Raw genomic sequence first — 21,549 nt, forward strand, 5'->3', positions numbered from 1 at the left:
TTGTTTCAATAAAAAAAGCATTTTGGAGGGGGAAATATAAGCAAATAGATAATACCATGAAAGTCATTTGAATTAGTTTGTTGATGTGCTTATTTTGCATTTTTCGGGGAAGGATGGTTGGAGACTACAAGAAGTATTAGAAGTTAAGTCCAAGAACAGTCCCGCGCTGCGCAGTACCAACCCATCAGGAGCAGAGAGGCTGGGGGCCTGCGTACTGTTTCGTTCCAGGGCCTGAAGGCAGCGCCTACCAAAGGAGTGCCGGGCCACCATCTGACTGGCCTCTCATTCACAACAAGATTCAGATTTCGTCTTTTGACGTGAACTACAAATGAGGCTACACCTGCAGCCAATGTTCGGCAAGTGTGTGGTATCAGTTTTTGTCTAGAAGTGTTTAAATGTGCCACAGTTTTTGTAACCATGATTGGCCATTTCTTCATTTTTGTATGTAAAAAACTACACAAGGGAAGACTCTAGGAGCTCTCTCTGCCTCTCAGAGGTTCTGCTTGATGCTGCCCTAATGTGGTCCAGGGCTACTGACAGATCCTGGTCCTTCACAAGCCTTGGCTTTCCTCACTCTGCTGCAGCTCTGGCCCTATCTCTCCCTGCCCAAGGCTCCACCATGAAGCTTCTTCACTTCTGATTTCAGGTATGCGTGGTGTGATTCTTATTTGTATTTAATGCTTTCATTATACAAGTGCTACCCAACACATCTAAAATCTCTCAACACATACTTATTCCATCTGTATTATTTCTATTTATAATTTAGATATTTTGCACCACAAAACCCGTCCAAATTGGGATTATGATATTGAAGTCGTTAGTTTTACAACAATAATTATAACAACAACAAATAACATTTATTAAGTACTTGCTTTGTGCCAGGCACTCTTTTACATAAATTATCTCATTCTGTCACATCTAACTGCATCTAAGAATATGCTCAAATTTGCCAGTAGCACTTAAAATTAATTAAAATAAGGATATTTTTGCTCATCTTTGAAAGAAACATCTCCATAAGAAGAGAAAGCCATAGAATAAAATATTTTAAAGTCTTACAAAATGTACCACACTAAATTGTTACAGGATCTATTAAATTTTTGTTTTTATCATGGAAAATAAAGCTATTCCCAGTGTGTGGTACCCACTTTCTTTTTATTCTATTTCTTATACTTTTCTCAAATTCCTAGACACCACAGCTTCTAATACGTCAAACAAATACAATTAGATTCATATATTCAATTAAATCCCTTAACTAAGAAAGTAATATATAAATTGAGCATTACATTCTTGCGTTAACTCCCAAATTGTACTCTATAACAGACGAGCCTGACATTAATTGCGGTATGAGGGCCGAAAAATAACATGAGCCATGATTTTATTAATCCTCCACACTCCATTTTGAAGCTGTTCTTGATCAAAACTCCTATTTTATTATCAAGAATTACATTATTCTCCGAATGAGTGAATTTTCCATTGGAGACAGGAAACGAAGGACTGCTAACGCTGAAAATGTATTTTTCCCGTCTCAATATTAATGCATGATATATATATTCATATTAATAACAACCCCGAAAACTAGTTTCATTTCTTCTACACATAAGCAATAAACAGTATGTGCAAAAATATGAATACTAGCAGCAGTGATGTGGATATACAATATGGCGTTTCTTTTGAAGGTACAGCCATTTCAAATATTTCATTAGAGCATGTGTACTGGCAGCTGTCACAGACGTCCATCCAGCTGGATTAGACGAAGACAAACAACGCAGGATTTGAGGATAAACCAAAGCTGCAGCTCAAAGGTTTCCGTTTCTCATCCAAGGGCACTATAGGACCATTGTCTTCCTCCTTCACGCAAAAAAAATGAATCAGTTATGTTACTGACTTTCTCCACAGCAGACTGAAAAGTCTTTTTACAGTCCAACAAGACACGGTAAAAACTAAAAATGTCATAAGAAAATGTAGACCTTTGAAAAATATCTTCATGCTCAAGTGCCTCCTCTCTGCAATTTTTCCACAAAGGCTATGATATTTTATTTCTACTAAAGCAAATCTATTAAATCTATTAAAGCAAAATTTCATAGAAACAAATATTTTCAATCAAAATAAATAAATTAATGCTTGAATTGTTTTCTAAAGAAAAAATTTATATATCATGTTTAATAATAAAATAAAGTTTTAAGTTATTGTCATTAATTTCATGCATAGTAATCACAGATGGTAACTGCTTGAGCACAAAGACTTCTTCCTAGTCCCCAAATAACTTTACAATTCTATTAAATAAATGGATAAATAATAACTATAGAGTAACACATGAAATAATAGTACTTTTTGAGATAATGAATTTCCATTTAGTAAAACGATATTAGCTAAGATTTTAGTTCAATAACATCTACTTGTGTTGCCAGAGATGGGAGAGGTAAAGCTGACACTTTCATACAGTTGCTAAATGTAAGCTGGTCCAACCTTTTGGACAATGAATAGCTATTAAAATTTAGAATGCATATACTTTTGACCCAGAATTATACTTCTAGCTTAACATACAGATGTAACCGTCCAATCATGCAAAGATTTTGTGTGTAGGGATAGTCACTACAGCAAAAAACTGGAAACACACCAAATTACTTCCTTCCTTGATAAATTATGATACAATGGAGTATGCTTTAAAATTGTCCATATATGATGTGTGTGTGGATGTGCTTGTACATATACACATATACACGTCCACACACGTATGCATATGTACATATAAATATACATAATTTCTGGAACAATTTAATAGAAAATATTTATAATGCTGGGGTATATATTTCCAAACTACATTTCAAAGAAGATAGTGACTCATGATCATATCTTTAAGATTATGCATCAAAGATATGATTTCAGGGCTGGCTCCATGGCTTAGCGGTTAAGTGCGCAAGCTCGCTACTGGCGGCCCAGGTTCGGATCCCGGGTGCGCACCGACGCACCGCTTGTCCGGCCATGCTGAGGTGGCGTCCCACAAACAGCAACTAGAAGGATGTGCAACTACGACATACAACTATCTACTAGGGCTTTGGGGAGAAAAAGGGAAAAAAAGGAGGAGGATTGGCAATAGATGTTAGCTCAGAGCCGGTCTTCCTCAGCAAAAAGAGGAGGATTCGCATGGATGTTAGCTCAGGGCTGATCTTCCTCACCAAAACAAAAACAAAACAAAAAAAAGATATGATTTCAAGGGTAAAATAGGACATTGTTTACATGTATATTTGACAATTGCAACCCATGCCTGAATTGCATGTAGGCATTTTACAGTATGACAACCTTGTTCTCACCCAGAGTCTAGATACTTAGATAAGGACCAAAGATTAGGATTCCTGCCACAAGTTCCCACCTTGCTTCTCCCAGGGCATCTTTTAAAAAGACCACTCAGAGTTGAGCCCTCAAAAAATCAGTGACTGCTGCCTCAATCACCTTATAAGTAATAGGTGCTTGCTACCCTGCTCTACATCTCCTGATTACTCATGACCTGGGATGGAGAACTGCCCTTCCCAAGGTTAACTGTGCCCCCATTCTGGGATTTGTAAGTAATAAACCTTGTGACTTTACTTCCTTTGTGTGAGTGTATCGAAACTGCACCTTCAATCAAAACGGCCCCAGGGTTTCCACTTCCACAAAGTGGAAGCTCAGATGCCAGGAGAGAGCTATCTGCCAACTCCCTGTGGGTCGCTTGTGCCTCCTCATTCAGCAGGTAATAATCTGCATATTCTTAACACACCAACTCTGGGTTTTCCAACACAACCCAACAAATTATAAATCAAAGTGACTGACATGAAACTGACTGATGATTAAAATTGTAAAGCCACAGCGTTTCACGGCTAAAAGGAGTCTGAAGATCACAATGTATGAATTTTCTGGAAAAGGAAAATAATCTGGAATCCTCCATTTCATAAAATGCGTTCCACGTAACTCTACAAGTTGACCAAAAAAATGAATCCACGTTTGAAAAAATTTTGGAAACACTGGTTACATATAGTAACATATGGTTCTTTCATATAAAACCATCTCAGAGTCTCAGAGTTTATTGCAAATCTCCAAAAAGAGGATATTATATCCAGCATTCTCCAAATTTATGTGGACCGTCACCTCTTGATTTAACAAACACCTTGATGGACCAAGGCTCTGCAGAACACATTTGGGAAAGGCTAGTCTAGAGGCAAATATTCCACATTTATGAAAGTAATGAAATTTCATTTTAAGAATATATCCAACCATTTTAAAAATTAAGCTACCAAAGTCCAAAACATCAATTAAACAAAAGATAGGTAAGTAAATATGCAATCACTCTAGTCATACAAGGTGTAGTCTTAACCCAAGGCATTTTAACATTGAACATACATCCACGGCACAATAGATGCATGTGCTCACTGGTGTCTCATTCATTTTTGAACTTTTAAGGGTTTGATTTACAGGGTGCTCAATAAATGCTGAATGAATTCCAATTTACCTGAGTGTGGACTCTGCTGGTGAATTTAAGTACTAACTCTGCTAAAATCTCCCTCATGGAAGAAAAGAAAGATAATACCCTATGCTTATTGAGCTTTTTCTCCTCTATGTCTTTCAAACAAAGAAAATGTCACCTCTCAATGCCAAGGTACTCTGAGGATGATCTTTATATTAGCTTCCCTCAAAGACGGACGCTTGATCTTGTTCATTGCAGATATCAGATTACCTGGAAAAATGTTTCAATTGATCACAATCTAGGGTATGGATGTGAAGCAGGAAGACCAGAGTTCAAATCCCAGCTCTGCCACCAACTTGCTGTAAGATTTTAGGCAATCTGCTTGGCCCTCCTGAGCTTCAGATATCAATACTTTGTAGGTTTTGTGTGACAATATGACAACAGATATAACGTGACAACAGTGCCTCCCAGGCATATAACTGAACTACTAGTGATGATTTCCGTTGATTTTACAAACATCTCACTAGCCGAAAATTGAACTATCATATGGTCTATTATTTTCCACAAAGTGTTTGAAATTTACTTTTCAGCATTTCAGAGAACGTTTTCATGGGATGGAATCATACTTATCTCATCTGCACTGTGTTCCCAAAGTCCAATGTAATATCTGACCCAAAGCAAACACTCAAAAAATGCATCGTGTGTATGTGTGGGTGGGTATTTGTATGTGTATGTGTACATACATACATAAAAAAAGTATAACAAAATGGCAGTAGCAATTGCTTGTATTTTTAATATTTTTATTTGTATCAAAATTATACATGCACATAGTTTAAAGAGTTAAATAGTTCTAAAAGGTTTGGTATAAAATTATCAGTCCCCTGTCCCATATGCCACCATTTTCCACTTCCTCAACTCTTTTAGCTGATTATTTCATTAACACCATTGAGCTAAGTAGTGTGATTGTATTGCTCCTTTTCAATTTTCTATTTCAATACTGTCTGTAGACTTTTCCCAGGGGAAATAAAGATGTGATCCTCTCTCTTCCTGTCAGCCCCACCCCACACACACATCACCCATACACACATAAACTCTTCCCTTCATCCATCCTCCCAATACGGTTATATAGTAATTTGGGCTGGATCAATATTCAGTTTCTATTATTATGATGATTTAAATATTATTCAGAGCTGAACTACATGTATTAATACAGTAATGTGCCACATAACAACATTTCAGTCAACAATGGACCATGTACACAATGGTGGTCCCATAAGATGAGTACCATACAGCCTAGGTGTGCAGTAGGCTGTACCATCTAGATTTGTGTAAGTACTCTCTGATTTTCACACAACAACAAAATCGCCTAATGATGCATTTCTCAGAACATATTCCCATCATTAAGTGACGCATAACCATGTGTCATTGATTTTCTTTTCCTACGTAACTTTTTTCTCTCGAGTGAATAATTATCTTGGGATTTTTCCACTTTAGTTTTCTATGTACTCAATCCAAAACTACCTATCAATTGCCTGACTCTCCTCTCAAGAAGTTAAGACATCATGCAGTCTATCAATTTCATCTTCCTGGAGAAAGCTCTTCTAGAATCTTCTCATCTGCTCACATCTGAACTGACCCTCTATGCCCCCACAACCTCACTTCACCATCATTCTGAGAATCTCCTTTGCCTTTCTCCTTTGTTGGATTTCCTATTTTCTGAATCCCACATCTGTTTTCTTGGCTTACTCCATTTTGGTGAAGCACATCTCCCAGTAGCTTCCTGGGAAATAAATTTTCAATGACCTTGATATCTGAAAATGACTTTCAAAAGTCATTTCAAATTATTGAAAGTTTGACTGGGTAAGAAATTCCACGTGGGTTGTAATGTTACTTAAGAATTCTGAAGGTCATGCTTCACTGACTTTTAGCCTCCAGTGTTGCTGTTGAGAAGTCTGATATTCAAATTCTAGGTTCTTTCAGTTTGACTTTTTCTTTCTCCGTAATTTCTCCCTCAGTGTTCAGAAATTTCACAATGATAGTGATTGTGTATTTTGATCTACCGTGCTGGAAATTCAGTGGGTCCCTAAAATTTATAAATTTATGTCCATGAGTTCTCAGAAAATGTTTTGAATGATTTTGTTGCTGCTTCCTCTCTCCATTTTCTCTGTCTCTCTCCAGTTTTTCTATTATTTGGATAATGGGCCTCCTGGACCGGTCCTCCAATTTTATTTTATTCTCTCCTCTTTTTGCGCTACTTTCTGAGAGATTTAATTCTGTCCTGATTCTGCTATAAACATTTTTCATTTCTGCTATCATGTTTCAATTTCCAAAAGCTTGATTTTTTTAATATTCCTATTCTTAATAGCATCCTATTCCTGTTTTATGCTTGTAATTTCTTTCCTTATACCTCTCTGAAGATTCAGAAGGTTTTTCTCTTCCTAAGTATTTATTTCTTATATCCTGCCTTCTTCTGTGTTTTGGGCTCTTACGCAGAATAGCCTTTCTTCAAATACCCTTAACTGCCCATACCTAAGAATGGAAACAACCACCACAAGAAAACCAGAGTGGAGGCTCCAAGTATACAGGAGGTGCTTCTCTGTCATGCCCTCACCATAGGATGAGCCAGCTGGGTTATTTGTAGAAAAGCTTCTAGGTTTCAGATTCTCCAGAAAGATCCTGCCAGCTCCTGGGCTAAGTAGAGGCCTTTCTGCCAGTATATTGGAGGCCAAGTTGGGGAGGAGGGGAACATGAAGTATGAGGATGTTATTCAGTCACCCTATTTTCAGTAAGGTATCCTGATCCGCCACTGTGCCTCTCTACCCTAATAGAGAGACTTTCTTCATCATCTCCAGAGGATAAGCATCTCCAGGTATCCACCAAAGATTGGGAGGGGATTTGGAGATGTAACTGCTTCTCAAACAGCTTTTAACCAATACAGAGGATTTTAGCCTCCTTTCATTTCAACTTCTAGAGATATCTGTTGCCACCAATTCCTGGGACTTGGAGAGTTTCTGTCACGTAAACAGGCTTGTTCCTCACATCTGCTACATCCATTACCACACAACCATCTGCTTCCAGCTTCCACAATACTGCTGCTGTTGTCTCCTCTTTTGTTTTCTCTATGCTTGTAGGTTTGTGCACTTAAAAACATCTCTTCCCTGGGGGGCCGGCCCAGTGGCGCAAGCGGTTAAGTGCGCGCGCTCCACTGCGGCGGCCTAGGGTTCGCCGGTTCCGATCCCGGCGCGCACCAACACACCACTTGGCAAGCCATGCTGTGGCGGCGTCCCATATAAAGTAGAGGAAGATGGGCATGGACGTTAGCCCAGGGCCAGTCTTCCTCAGCAAAGAGAGGAGGATTGGCATCGGATGTTAGCTCAGGGCCGGTCTTCCTCACCAAAAAAAAAAATCTCTTTTCTGTTATTTTACTGCAATTTGTGGTAGAAACAAAATTAATTGCCTATGTTCAATGGATTATCATTATTTGATACAAAAGTTCCTTTTTATACATTGTGTACTTTGTAAGTTTCTACAATAACTGTATTACTTGGTAATCTGAATATAAATTTATTTGTTAATCTAAATAAATAACACTTTGAATATACAAAGGTAATCAGGCTAACTCTCTCCCCTTTGGACTTCCTCCAAATATCCATTTATCTACATATAAATAATAAGAAAGCTTAATTATAAAAGGAAATGTTCTATTGCACAATGATCATTGTTCATAATGAGACCTTGAAGTATGGCCATATCCTAAGAAATCTTCTAAATCATCAGCTATTTCAATATAATTATAACAGATGCTATCTTTCATGTGACTATTTCTGAACCTTAAGTTACCTTCTATGAAGATACTCTAGGGAATGAGTGCAAATCGAATCACTATTGGAGAATTTCCTGAAAAGCTATCAAAAATAAAAAAGCACATGTGCACACACGTCCTTCTCAGAGGCCGCAGCAGGTCACAGGGCTGACCTCCGTTCCACTGAGTCTGGCTCGGCTAACTGATAACCCACTAAAGCGAACCTCTTTAAGTAAGTTAATTCAGTGTAAAATCTCCAAAATAAGAGTCTTTTAAGAAACAGCAATATGCTAGGCCACTCTCTCTCTCTGAGTGGTCTCCTTCTCCTGTACACTAGTAGAACACTTTCTCGGTGCTGCTTTCACGTGCTGCTTTGATTTGGAGTTAGCTGTGAACCTGATTTACTCCCAACACTAGGCTGTCAGCTCCTTCAAGTGAGAGTCTTTGTCTGATTAGGTTTATATTTTCACAGAGCCCCTAGAATACCGCCATACACACCAGAGAAGGTTAAAAATAAATGTCCCTCCATTACAAGGAAGGGCATACAGCCACCTTCTTTTTCAACATACCCACTAATAACAGTATCAGGTCATGGGGAAGGAAAATAAAGACAGAAAGGACAAAGAGAAAGGAAAAGGTCAAGAGAGTCAAATGCTTTTGAAGATTCAAAGGAAAGAGAGAGGGAAAGATGCCACTGGATTTGGAAATAGAAATCCAAGCACATCAGAAATAAGAAAGGGGTACCAGACATCACTGTTCATTATTTAACATTATTCTGGAAGTACTAGCTGGTGCAATAAAATAAGAAATATTAAAATTAGAAAGGAGGAGACAAAATTGTCACTATTTACCGAGGTGATCACGGTCTATTTAGAAAACTCAAAACAATCAGCTAAATTGTTATTGGGAACTGTATGAAAGATTAGTAAGAAAACTAAGGACAAACGTAAGCAATTATTTTTTCCATGAAGAAATATTAACCAATATAAAAATACAATGGAAAACTGCACTAATCAAAATTGATGATAACAACAATAATAGTAATAGGTCACATTTATTGAATGCTAACCCTCTGCTAAGCACCTCGCTATGCATTTTACCGTATTTCATTTAATCCTCACAACATCTCTAGGAGGAATGACTCTTAGTATCTCCACTTCATAGATGAGGAAACTGAGGTTGAAAGAACATTAGTAATTTGCCCAAGCTGTGGAGCAGCAAGTGGAGGGGCAGTGTTCCCCATCAAGCCACATCCCAGCTGACTCCAGAGCCCAAACGCACATCCTCTAGCAAATTTAGTGAGAAGAGAAAACTATATATGTATAAAGAACACAAAAAACTTTAATAAACATAGACCTATGCATTGTTCCTTGATAGAAAGATTCAATATTATAAGATATCAATTTTGCTCAACTATATATTCAACGCAATCCAAATGAAAAATTCTAGCAAGATTCTTTTCTCTTTTTTTCTCTTTCTCTTGCTCTCTTGTGCTCACCCTCTCTTTCTTTTATTATTTATTTCAATCCTTCTGATAAAATGCTCCCATAGTTTTTCTTGAAGAATTAAACATGTGAAAATAGCCAGAAAAATTCTGCCGAAGAGATTAGTAAAGGATCTTGTCCTACCAAACCCTGAAAGTTACACTAATGCCACCAACATTGTGTTTGATGCCCATGGATAGACAGATTAATGGAACAGAAGAGGAAATTTAGGAATAAAACAGAGTATTCACAGGAATACTTAATATAATGTAACTACAAAGTCATTTTTAATCAGACTGGCGAGGATTAAAAAATTGAAGATACTCAACGTTGGTATAGAGAATTGTGTAGTTGGACACATGGTTAGTGGGAACATAAACTGATACAACTCTTGGGGAGATCAATTTGCATTTATATATATTACAATTAACTCTCTGATCCAGTTATCTTATTCTAAGAATTTTTTAAGGAAATAGATGCTTAAGTTAGCCACAGTATTGTTGATTATAGCAAAATACTGGAAATGACCTAAATGTACAGTAATAGAAGAACAGCTCAATAAACTTTGGTACATACGTAAAGGCAACTTATGTACAATCATTTAAAAGTATGACATATATATCTATTCAATGACATGAAAAGATATATCATCAAGCAGACAGAAAAATAACCTGTATAATATAATCCCATAAGGAACATTGTATGTCTACATATCCATATGAGATATAGGCATAGAGAGACATCAAATGGGCAAAAATAATGATAAAGGTAACATTTACTGAGTACTTACACTGTGGACCAAAAACATGTTAAGCACTTAACAACATTATCTCATCATATCTTCACAACCACCCTATGAGGTGGATACTATGATGGTGGATAGTATGATGGCCTTCTTCTAAGTGATGAAAAAGGAGACTTAGAGATATTAGTAACTTCTCAAGGTCACACAACTAATTAGTGGTGGAATCAGAATGGAACCCGAGCCGCCCCCCCACCGTGCTACGGAGCCTCCATGTTCACCAGAAGACCCCAGAGCTGGAGATGGCCGTCACTGAGAGGAGAGTTTGAGAGACGTTTGCATCTTATTCATTTTGTTCTGTATTGTTTGAATTTTCTGCCATGAACATGTATTATATTTGGAGATATGGGAACAAAGAACAAAAAGAGAAAGAAATCACTGGTGACTCTTGCCACAGCAATTTCAATCGGTAGACGGAGATGAACACATTTCAAGAAAGTGAGGAGTAAAAAGGAGATGAGAAAGAGGTGGCAAGTATACAGAGTGATTGATTTTTTATAAAATGGCAAAAACACCTTCTAGAAAATATTCAATCAATGGTGCAAGCATAAATTAAGAGAAAACCCTTATAGAAGGTATTTTAGCAATATGTTACCAAAAACGAAAACATGCATGTCCTTTTTCCCCCAAAATCTCATTCCGAGGAACTTATCTAAAAGAGATAAGGAGGCAAAGATATACAAGGACTTCATAATTTTCTGCCCTTTGTTATTTGAAATGCGGTATCGTGAAAAGAGCTCAGGGTTTGCAGTTAAACCTACCTGGGTCTGAATCCTTGCTTTGCACTTTACTGGCTGTGACCTTGAGCAAGTTACTCAACCTCTCTCAGCCTCAGTTTCTTTATCTCTAAAATAAAAATAAAAACATATGCCTCACAGGATTGTTGTGAGGATTAAATGAGATAAAATACAGCAGAACATCTGAAATATAAAAAAGTGTTCGTTCGTTTCCTTCCCATCACTCACTAATATGTATAACTTACAATGACTGTATAAACTCTAATCAAAACTCTAGGATAAATCATACAGCTTGGTAATTTCTACATTACTGTGCATCAAAGTATCATAACATTAAACTTCGCTTATAAAGTTATTCAGAAGTAAACCTATGTTATGATACTTGACACTTTCTCAATCTCAATTAGCACTAAACTAATTAACAGAACTGTTTTATACACTACAGTGTGTCACATTTTTCTTCCTTCCTCCCTAATCCCCGGTGTGTTGGAAGGGTGATTGAGTATCTAATTACTTCTTAATTGAATGCACATATTATACATTTTTCACTAGTTCAAGCTTAATGCTTTTAGTCCAGAAATCAAAGTCAATGAAATTAAGTTGAATTGGGATTTGGGCACCTATTATAATGAGAGAAGGTTTGTATTACGTCTAATTATAAGTAAATGTGGGTTTTAGCATTATTTCCTATGGAAATATTTCAGATACAAGAATGTGCCATAAATGACTAATCTAGATGATTAATAACATTTTATTCCTCATTACAGTGATTTTATTGTTGGGACCCACTAAATACAATCATTCTTTAAAGAAAAGATACCATTAGAGAACCGCTGGTTGTACCCATACTAAAATCAGAATGAACATTCATATCTGTGAAAAATTACGTGAGTTCCTCTGCAACAAAAAGGTTACAAGAATTCTCACATGCTGCAAATAGAAGAAAAACATAAATCTTGTAATACTTGTAATATAACCAGCTACATTAATCAAAAATATTTATTTACAGCAAACCATAAAAATATTACTATCAAAATGGCATTCCAATTCAGCTAATATCTTACAGACAGAGGATTTCATGAGGGCTATTTTTTTTCCTTTCTGTATTATGCAGGAGAAGAAAACTCTGAAGTAGGTATTCTCAGACAACATTTGTTTGCTTGTTTGTATCTAGCTATGGGGAGCAACCATCTGGAATAATTTAGTTGAAGACCTCTTCAGGCAGAAGACTAGATTAAATCACTTTTTGAGATCCAGTTCAAGTCCATGCTTCTAAGATGTCTCTGAAAATATTTTCTGCAGACAAGCCCTAAAGACCTTTATGGTTTCTAACCACTAAAAGTACAATAAGAATTTAAAAATTTTGGTAGGGTTTCAAGAAGTACTGTAATGGAAAACAGACTCATCCAGAATCAAAGTGGTTTCATTATTTTAACAATTAATTTATTTTGAGACTGTATTACCTACTGGCAAATTTCTTGACTGGGAAAACCTCCATATTATCTACCAAATATTTCAGATTCTGTCCAAGATATTGGGCATTGTCTAGATTATTTTAGCTTTGTATGTTATCAAAACAAGTTTTAACTGTTTAATCAAAACAGAAGTAGCCAAAAGAATAAGGCAAACCTATTTTTACGTTAGTACGTTAGTTAGTAAGACCTATATAATTAAATGAACAAATTTTTTGTATGGCATATTTTTATTAAAAATATTTTTAAATACATTATTTCTCACCCTTGTGAGGGTCATGTCAGTATCTACCTTTCTCTTATATGGTTTCTTCTCTAACTTCCCATTTCCCTTCTTGAGGAGATGGCTTCCATTCCTAATCACAAGGTCTGGGGTAAGTTCCTCCACACTACCATGCCATAATCCTTTCCTCACTCTCATGCTATTTCATTTCCATGCTGAGATGTCAGATTTTCTAGAGTTTCCTATATGTAAGCAATTCACTATGTACAATCATCTGGACCATAACTACTACATAACGAAATAAAGATATTAAAAAGACGGTAAATCAGGGGACTTCAATCATTTCATCATGTTTCTGCACCTGTTTGTAATTGCTAACACCAAGCTACACATCAGTAGATCTAATGCAGATAAATTTTCCAAAGCCCATTTTCCAAAATCTCTGCACCTTAATAGCTGAGACATTTACATCAGATGCCAATAACACTACCTTTCATGTGGATGGCAATAACAAACTACAATACTACCACCAACCCCCAATGGCAGATGGTGCCAATTAGTCATGTCACTCTTTCCCACTGTGCTCAGATGTGGATTCAGAATCCTTCTCAACACTCTCAAGGCAGCTTATACCAATCAATTAGAGTTGACACACAAGTTTGAGTGCTCTATGTCATCCATGTCTTTTATTTTTATGAATCTTTAACAATCCTATGTAGAAGAGAGGCAGGATGCTCTTGTAACAGTCTAGATGACAGATGATATTAACTTGATGGGTTGTGATGATGGAGATGGAGACACAGGTGGATTTGGGAGCTATCAGAGGCAAATCTGCAGAACTAAATGATAAATTGGACACCTGAGGTGAGGTGAGGAAGAGAGGTATCAAGTACGACTTGGGTTTCTAAGAAAACTGGAAAAGAGCCAGGTCTGTGAAGGAAGATGATAAATTCAATCTCGTATATATTGAGTTTAAAATGCCTTTGACACATCCAAAAGAAAAGTCATACAGACAGCTGGGCATTCAATTCCAGCACTTAATAGAGAGACCTGGTCTAGGAATATAAATGAGTGGGCCATCTACATTTAGTGGTAACAGAAGCTATGGGTGCAGATGAGTCACCTACAGAGTGAGCAGGCCCCCAGGCTGAGCGTGGGGACTCCACTAGGAAGCAGCCTCCTGGAAAGTTCATTGGGCTGCTGAGATTTTATATTTTGTAGTTCCCTCATCTATGATGATTCTGCTTTCCTAAGACTCTGTGAACTTCATCATGGAAAAGAGGAACTGGAGAGAATAGACAGTAGGTAAATGACAAGGAAACTGAAATGAATGCCTCTTTATAAGGTTTTCTTAAGTCTCAAAACAGAAAAATGAAGCTAAAAAATTGATTTGAGGAAATTACCAAAAATGAGCATCAATGAGGTAAAAGGGATAATACAACATGTTTAGATGAGATAACCTGGTCTCAGTGATTTTTTTATGGAAAATAAATTCTTTAGGCTTAAAATCATGAAAACTACTATATTTAAGGTATCAGAATATACTAATGCTCAACATACCAGTTGGCTCATGACTGCAGAATGTTCTCTTTTCTTCTTCCAAACACAATTTTGTTTAAATTCATAGGAGGAGAAAAAAACTAAATCATTCAGGAATTTTTATCCACAATAAATTATTAACATTCCTAAAACATAAAAAGTTAAAAAAGACAGATTTGGAACCAGAGATTATTTTTCTTGTTTAGTAATCTTGAAAAAAATGCCTGTACAGCATTGATATTTTTCATTCTTGGGTTAACAGCAATTTTTATTCACATAATCAAAACATAATAGCTAGGTTGAGCATCCTTGGCATTTTGGCATTTTCCTGAAATCATTTTGAAATCCTTTAGGAAATCCATTCCATTTTCAGGAAATTCCATATGCTACAGTAAATAGAAAACAGCTATATCCATTGAGCTTTCATTTCTCATCCTAATGCTGTGCATCATGTTAAATTATTAGAGTGAGGAGAGTCCAAGTTCTATTGACTGAAAATATGGCTTTGAGCTTTCCATTTATCCTGGAAGGATAATAGCTTTTACCTACTTGGTCATTCAGAGTTGACATTCCTGCTTTCCGCACACAGCCCCCTCCTTTTCTATAATGCCTTATCCTTTTCTAACCTATAACTCTTTTCGGTTATAGAAGAAAACTGATATGAAATTGATGCTAGCTATAGCTTTATTAAAGCTAAGAAGACAATATTATTAATTGCAAAAGCATATGTGGGGAGAGTTCAAACCAGTCAAGGATGACTTCAAAGACCCAGAAAGAAAAACAAGGGCAACTTTGACAAAAAGATCATTCAGAGATGCTTGCCTCATAACCCCTCTCTTTCTTCTTCCATTTTACTGTTTGTTTGTTTTTTTCTGACCTTTTGGGGTATATCTGTATTTTCCCTTTTTAAGGGGAAAAAGGAAACTAAAGAGCCTCATGGCATTGGATTTATAGAAAATAAATAATTATAGTTACTGTAAACACATCTGCAGTTTAACAATATCTGAGTCACAGGGGAAAGAGGCAAGTCTTTGAACAGCCAGAAGAACCTTTAAAAAGAGGCTAATACTTAATGAAACAAATAGGCTAATAATCATGTCGTCAGAGGTTAGTACCAATATTATGTCAAGAGCAACAAGTAAACTGAACCTAACGCTTGGTCTTATTCTTTGTTTGCTGTTATTAAGATTTGGTTCTCCTACATCATATAGAAAATTCAACGCATAAAGGATCATTTAATGCCAACTGGCTTCCGGGAATCTGAACTAGCTCTGCTGAACTAAAGAATTTCCAGCACCTGGGTGAGTTATACGCTAATTCTTTAAACAAGTACAAAACCATAGTTCATACTTTTAAATGGTAATACAAAAAGTCACAGATTGTTCATAAGAATAATAAGTCTTGGTTATCAAAGCCCTCCAGACATCTAGACATGTCATGCAAAAAAAAAGAAATGTCATTTTAAGTCCAAAAACGAAAGTTATTTTAGTAAAACATAGCTAAAATACATCTGAATTATTTTAAACATTTTTTAGAGAACTATCAGAAAAAAATTTTTCTCTTTTTCCGTGCTGAGAGCTTAAATGAAACATTCATGCATTAAATTCGAAGTCAGACTGTCAAATCATTTCACTTTAATAAAAATTTGAATTACCTGCCTTAGAGTATTATTAAATATCAAATAAAAAGCATACATCCATAAGTCTGATTTCCCAATATAATTTTATGTAGAACTATGACTAGATTTGTATTACACATTTCAAGATAAAAGGATCAAAAATGTATTCATAAAAGGATGAAGTCAGAATTGGAGTCACCTTTGAAAGAATTCCTGCACCACTCTTAGGAATTTTTGAAAAAATAACCCCCTTTAAGTAATTTCAGCCACCAAGATAAGGACATAAATCCATTCTCCTTTATAAAATACCTAAATTGTAATTAATCTAAAACTTTGAAAAACTACACATTATCCTCCTAATGAATATGGAGTATCTGAAATATACATAATCTCATAAACATTTCAGTCTCTGCGTGCGTGTGTGTGTGTGTGTGTGTGTGTGTGTGAAAGACAGAGATAAAACATTGATGGTTATTTAAACATTTAGAGAAAGGCAACCCTGATCTAAGACCAGATAAGGATCAAAAATTCAAGGCAATAATCTTGTTTCATAAAAAGTGTCATTTATAGTTGCTGATATTCACAGAGAGTATACTAACCCTAGACTGGAGACATTCATAAATTCATGTTCACCAAATCTCATCGCACCTCACTGCCTACTCCTCTTCCTGGGTCACTCCTATAAGCCCAACCTTCACTCTGCTCCAATCTCCCATCTTCCCCGCTGCTCTCACCCCTCCTAGCTACTACCCCATTCTTCCTTAAATAATAAAAGTAAGCCATGGAAACACTAAGTCTATAAACCATCACCTCCTTCTTCCTTCCTGTTACAGCATAGAAAGTGTCCATTCTCTTAACAAAAGCCAGTCTCCACATCTGCTTAGGATTTTATCCCCTTGCAACTTTTCAGAGACTTCACTGCTAGGATTAGCCCTGCTGAGAAACAGCATCTTGAGCCTCTCCCATCTACTGGTTCATTTCCCTCAGCATACAGAAAAGTTCTTGTACTTCTTTTGTTTAAAAAGTCTCCCTCCATCCCATCCCCTCTCTATTGCTGCAGCTTTCTGCTCCCCTACCAGCCTGGTTTATCAAGACCTGCTATCACATGGTATCTCTGCCCCCTCCCTTCACACTCATCTTCCGCCAGCTGCAACATAACATGCATTGTCATGCCACCCTGACTGACAGTGTGGGGACGCTCTTTGACCTCTGCCATGTAGTGGTTAAGAAAAAGGGCTCTGCCAGTCAGGCTGCCTGGGTCCAATTTCCAGCTCTGCTGCTCAATGACTGCATTACTTTGGGCAAGTGACCTAACTTCTCTGTGCTTCAGTTAACTCGTCTGTCAAGTCTCACATAAGATTTTGTGAACACTTAATGAGGTAATCTCTATGTAGCATTAGAACATTATATATAGATACATCTTGATCTATAATCTCTATGCCAACAACTCCCACATTCAGTAGTTTAGACCTCTTTTCTGATCTCCACTCTCGAAATTCCAGCTGCCTTCACGACAGGTCCACTATTGTGACTGACAGGCATCTGGCACTCAACGTGCTCCAACTCAACTCTTTATCTTTCCAACCCATAGAGAGTCTCCTCCAGCTTTTCTGCTGTCACTCAATGGCACTCTATTCACACAGTTTCTAAAGCCCCAAACCCCAGAAGTTATCTTTGATATTTCCATCTCCCTCCACCCTCATCCAATTTATCACTAGATATCACTTTGAATGTCTATTTCACATACATTAACTTCTCTCCATCTCCACTGCTCCTATTCTAGTATCTAAGCCTCCGTATCTTTCACCTTGGTATCTCGGCAGACTTGTAAAATACCTTTCTACTCCTGCCCTGGCCCACTATAACCCAATCCATTCATTTTCTAGCCACCATGATCTATTAAAAACATTCATGAGATCAGGCCACTCCCCTGAGTAGAAGTCTTTATAGGTTCTCAATGCATCAACAACGAAATAAAGTTGCCTTAATGCGGCTGACAAGGCCCTCTAAAATGTGGTCCCTGCCTAACTCCCCCCTTCGATTTCTACACCCCAGACTCACAGCACCTTCTTTCAGGTTACCTCAGTGTATCAAATTCTTACCTCCTCCACAGGAAGTAGCCCCTCAGGGCCTTTGCAAAAGATATTCCCTCTATCTGTAATCTCCTTCACTACATTCTTTGTTCTTCTCATTCATGGAACTTATTACAATTTGTATATATTTTTTTTTAATTTTATTTATTTATTTTTTTCCCCCAAGGCCCCAGTAGGTAGTTGTATGTCACAGCTGCACGTCCTTCTAGTTGCTGTATGTGGGACGCGGCCTCAGCATGGCCGGAGAAGCGGTGCGTCGGTGCGCGTCCGGGATCCAAACCCGGGCCGCCAGCAGCGGAACGCGCGCACTTAACCGCTAAGCCACGGGGCCGGCCCCAATTTGTATATTTTTTAAGTGCTTCTTTTTCCATCATCAGGCTCCCTACCTCAGACTCTAAGTTTTGTGAGTGCAGAGACCACATCTGTTCTCACTCCTGTGCATTCAGAACCAATCACACAGCAGGTGCTCAATAATGATTTTTGATTAAATATTATTTTAATTTTTTAGCTAATTCATTATAAGGCCTAGCTTCCAGCACTCTTGGGTTTTCTTCATTGTTACCATACATGAATTACTGAAAGCTTCTTCTCACTCCTACCAAAAGCAACTTAGAAGAAGGGGGAGATGAACCGTGCTGGCTAACTTAGACACTGAGAATGAATGACTGATTAGAACGTGGTCAATTGATCCAGGGCATGCATAGTTCTAAGAGACTTCTAATTTGCCTATAGACATTCAAGACACACAGTGTTATGGGTCCTGATAGATTCAAAGAAAATAAACATGTTTCAACTCTTAAGAACTTGAAATTAACAGAGCAAAATAAGAAATACACAAATTGCTAAATGGACTAAAGAATGTGAAATGAGAGGTACAATTTAAGGGAGAAGCAGAGAGTTCATGCTGAGAGCTGTATTAGAGCTGGGCCTGTAGGGCAACTAGGATTTTAATAAGCAAAATGAAGGGCAGGAAGGACTGTGTGAGCAAAGCAATTCACAGAAGAAAAAAGACAGCTTGGCTGGAGCGCTGGGTCCGTACAGTGTAGTAACAATGGAGAGGCAGGGAAAATGGATTTGGAAACGTGGACAAAATGTTCACTTTGTAAAAATTCCTATGTCGACCGTCGAGCTCATGAGACTGTGAGCAACTAGGGGCCAGAGATTTCCATTCATCTGTGACTCCCCAGTCCACTGCACCACTCACACAGGATGTGAGTTCATACTCACAACGGCCCATGAAGCAGTCAAAGCTCTGTCCTGCTTACCTGGGGAACGGTTCCAAAAGATGCCTTCCTCTGTAGGAAGCAGTGCTGGCCAGTGATGTGCACTGACCTACGTATGCACTCTTAGGCAATTTGCAAGGTGAAGAAATAACCCAGTGTACAGTCATTTATGTAAATTTTATCTTTTACATGTTTGTGACATTTTATTTTGTTAGCTCCTTAAGGGTAAGGAATACATGTATTGAATTCAATATATTAAAAGGTACAGGTTATGTTTCAATCAAGAAAGAAATATACCACATTCAGATAATTAATAAGTGCTTCTTGATCTATCAAATAAAAGCACTTCCATAGGACAAGTATTTTCATTCATGCCAGATCGGCCTTCACCTACCCCGATAAACAGGACATCAAATCTGCATTAGACAGCTGAGGGTCAGCTTTGGGGCTCACATACTCCTCTAGTCCCGTCCTTTATGTTCCTCAGTCATCAGCAGGTGACCACTGCAGCTTCATGGGTTCAACATAGTAAAGTACTAAAGAGATACTTGCATACCACTGTTTCTCTGCCTCAGGGTGACTGCCCTTATGAAGGCTAATATTAAAGCAAAAGTTGGAATTAAAGGCTACTCTGGTGGGAAAATATAAGCATTGTAGCTTTTTTCAACACTGCATAATATGGAATTTTTGAAAACTATCTCACTTGTAATTAATGGGGCTCGAGAATGTGTCATAAACTTTATCAAAATAAAGTGCACTCATATTGCTTAATTATCAGGATCACCACGAGAGTAACTTTGGTGTGACAGCTTTACATAACTGCGTGCCCATTTTCCTTACTTAATCTGCACATACCCAGATGAAGATGGACTTGCTCCTGTTCTCTTTGGCTATTGAAATGCAGCTCTAATGACTCTGTCACTAAGTGGCTGAGTGGGTCTAAAATTGTCTCCCAGAATCCCATCACAGCCTTCCACAAGTTCTGCCCCCTTAACATGTGTCCTCAGCCTTCGAAATTCTTCAATCTAAAAATAAAAGCAGAACAAAATAGATTAGTCATTTACCAGACATTAACAAAACTGGAGTTTCGTAAATGACTTAAATTATGCATAAATTACAACAATATAGAAAGAGAAAATTAAAATTAAACTTCAAAAAGAGATAGACATAATTCTTCCAGACGTAAGATATTAGACAAGTTAAGATCCTTGCAAGATAAATGAAGACAGTAGAAGCAGAGAAATCAAGGTATCCAGACAACCCAAATACGCATAGAAATCTGCTGGATTTGTTAATACAAAAATGGTATACACCTCTCTCAAAAAGCTTTTATGCCTCTCTGTAACATAATAAGAAAGAGTGAACAAATGAATAAGTGTTCTTAAATGTTTCCCAAGTATACCTTTAACTAATGAATTCTGATGTCACTGTATGTTAACAGTGATTAGATGTTAGATTTATTAGATGGAGGTTTTCTTCATCGAAAGACTCTCTTGGCTGCTCGTCTAGCCCCTTGGAGAGCACAGGTCCAAAGAACACCTCTGATTTTCTGAAAGTTTAAGCCCAACTTCTTCCCTCACCAATATCAATTTTCAAGTTCATCTCCCTTTCTCAGGTGTCCTCTCCAGGTCCAGTGGCTTCCCACTACGTGAGAAGTGGCTCCCACAGTCCTGAGGGACCTTTCCCAACAGCCACACTGCAGTTTTTCTGACTTGCCAGGTCTGCACCTCCTAAGAACTCAGACTGCTAGACAGGACCCTCTGAGAAGTATTTAAGCAACAAGCAAACATGTGATGAACATTCATCAGACTCATTCCCCATCTGTTAGTTGATTTGCTCCTCATCTGTTATTTCACTTAAATGCCACATAGTCACATGATAGATTCTTCATTCATTACAAAAAAGGAGAAACTGAGGCAAGAGAGCTTAAGAAAGTTTCCAAATTAGCTAGATCTGACAATTCCAAGTCCACCCGCTCTTTTCCCAGCTCCACAACCACCTCTTCAGAAATTCTAGTCAATTCCGAAGAATCTAGATCCTGAATATATCGCAGAATGTTGAGCAAATGTGATGTGAACAGCATCAATCCACCAAAGTTCCTCATCTGTGTTTCACAGG

General features: G+C 37.4%; 1 protein-coding gene across 1 annotated transcript in view; it reads right to left on the reverse strand.

The window, feature by feature from the left end:
- Positions 1 to 442: 442 nt before the first annotated feature.
- The window catches only part of CA8 (carbonic anhydrase 8), an 88,561-nt gene continuing 67,454 nt past the window's right edge, over positions 443 to 21,549 (reverse strand). Inside the window, exons 8-9 of the mRNA XM_058528753.1 lie at positions 20,287 to 20,456; positions 443 to 1,848 (exon numbers count right to left, since the gene is read on the reverse strand). Of these exons, the coding sequence (XP_058384736.1) occupies positions 20,322 to 20,456 (135 nt within the window). The 3' untranslated portion in view covers positions 443 to 1,848; positions 20,287 to 20,321. The remainder of the gene's footprint in view (positions 1,849 to 20,286; positions 20,457 to 21,549) is intronic.

The sequence above is a fragment of the Diceros bicornis genome, chromosome 33 (genome assembly GCF_020826845.1).
Source record: "Diceros bicornis minor isolate mBicDic1 chromosome 33, mDicBic1.mat.cur, whole genome shotgun sequence".
In the NCBI taxonomy this organism is placed as follows: Eukaryota; Metazoa; Chordata; class Mammalia; order Perissodactyla; family Rhinocerotidae; genus Diceros; species Diceros bicornis.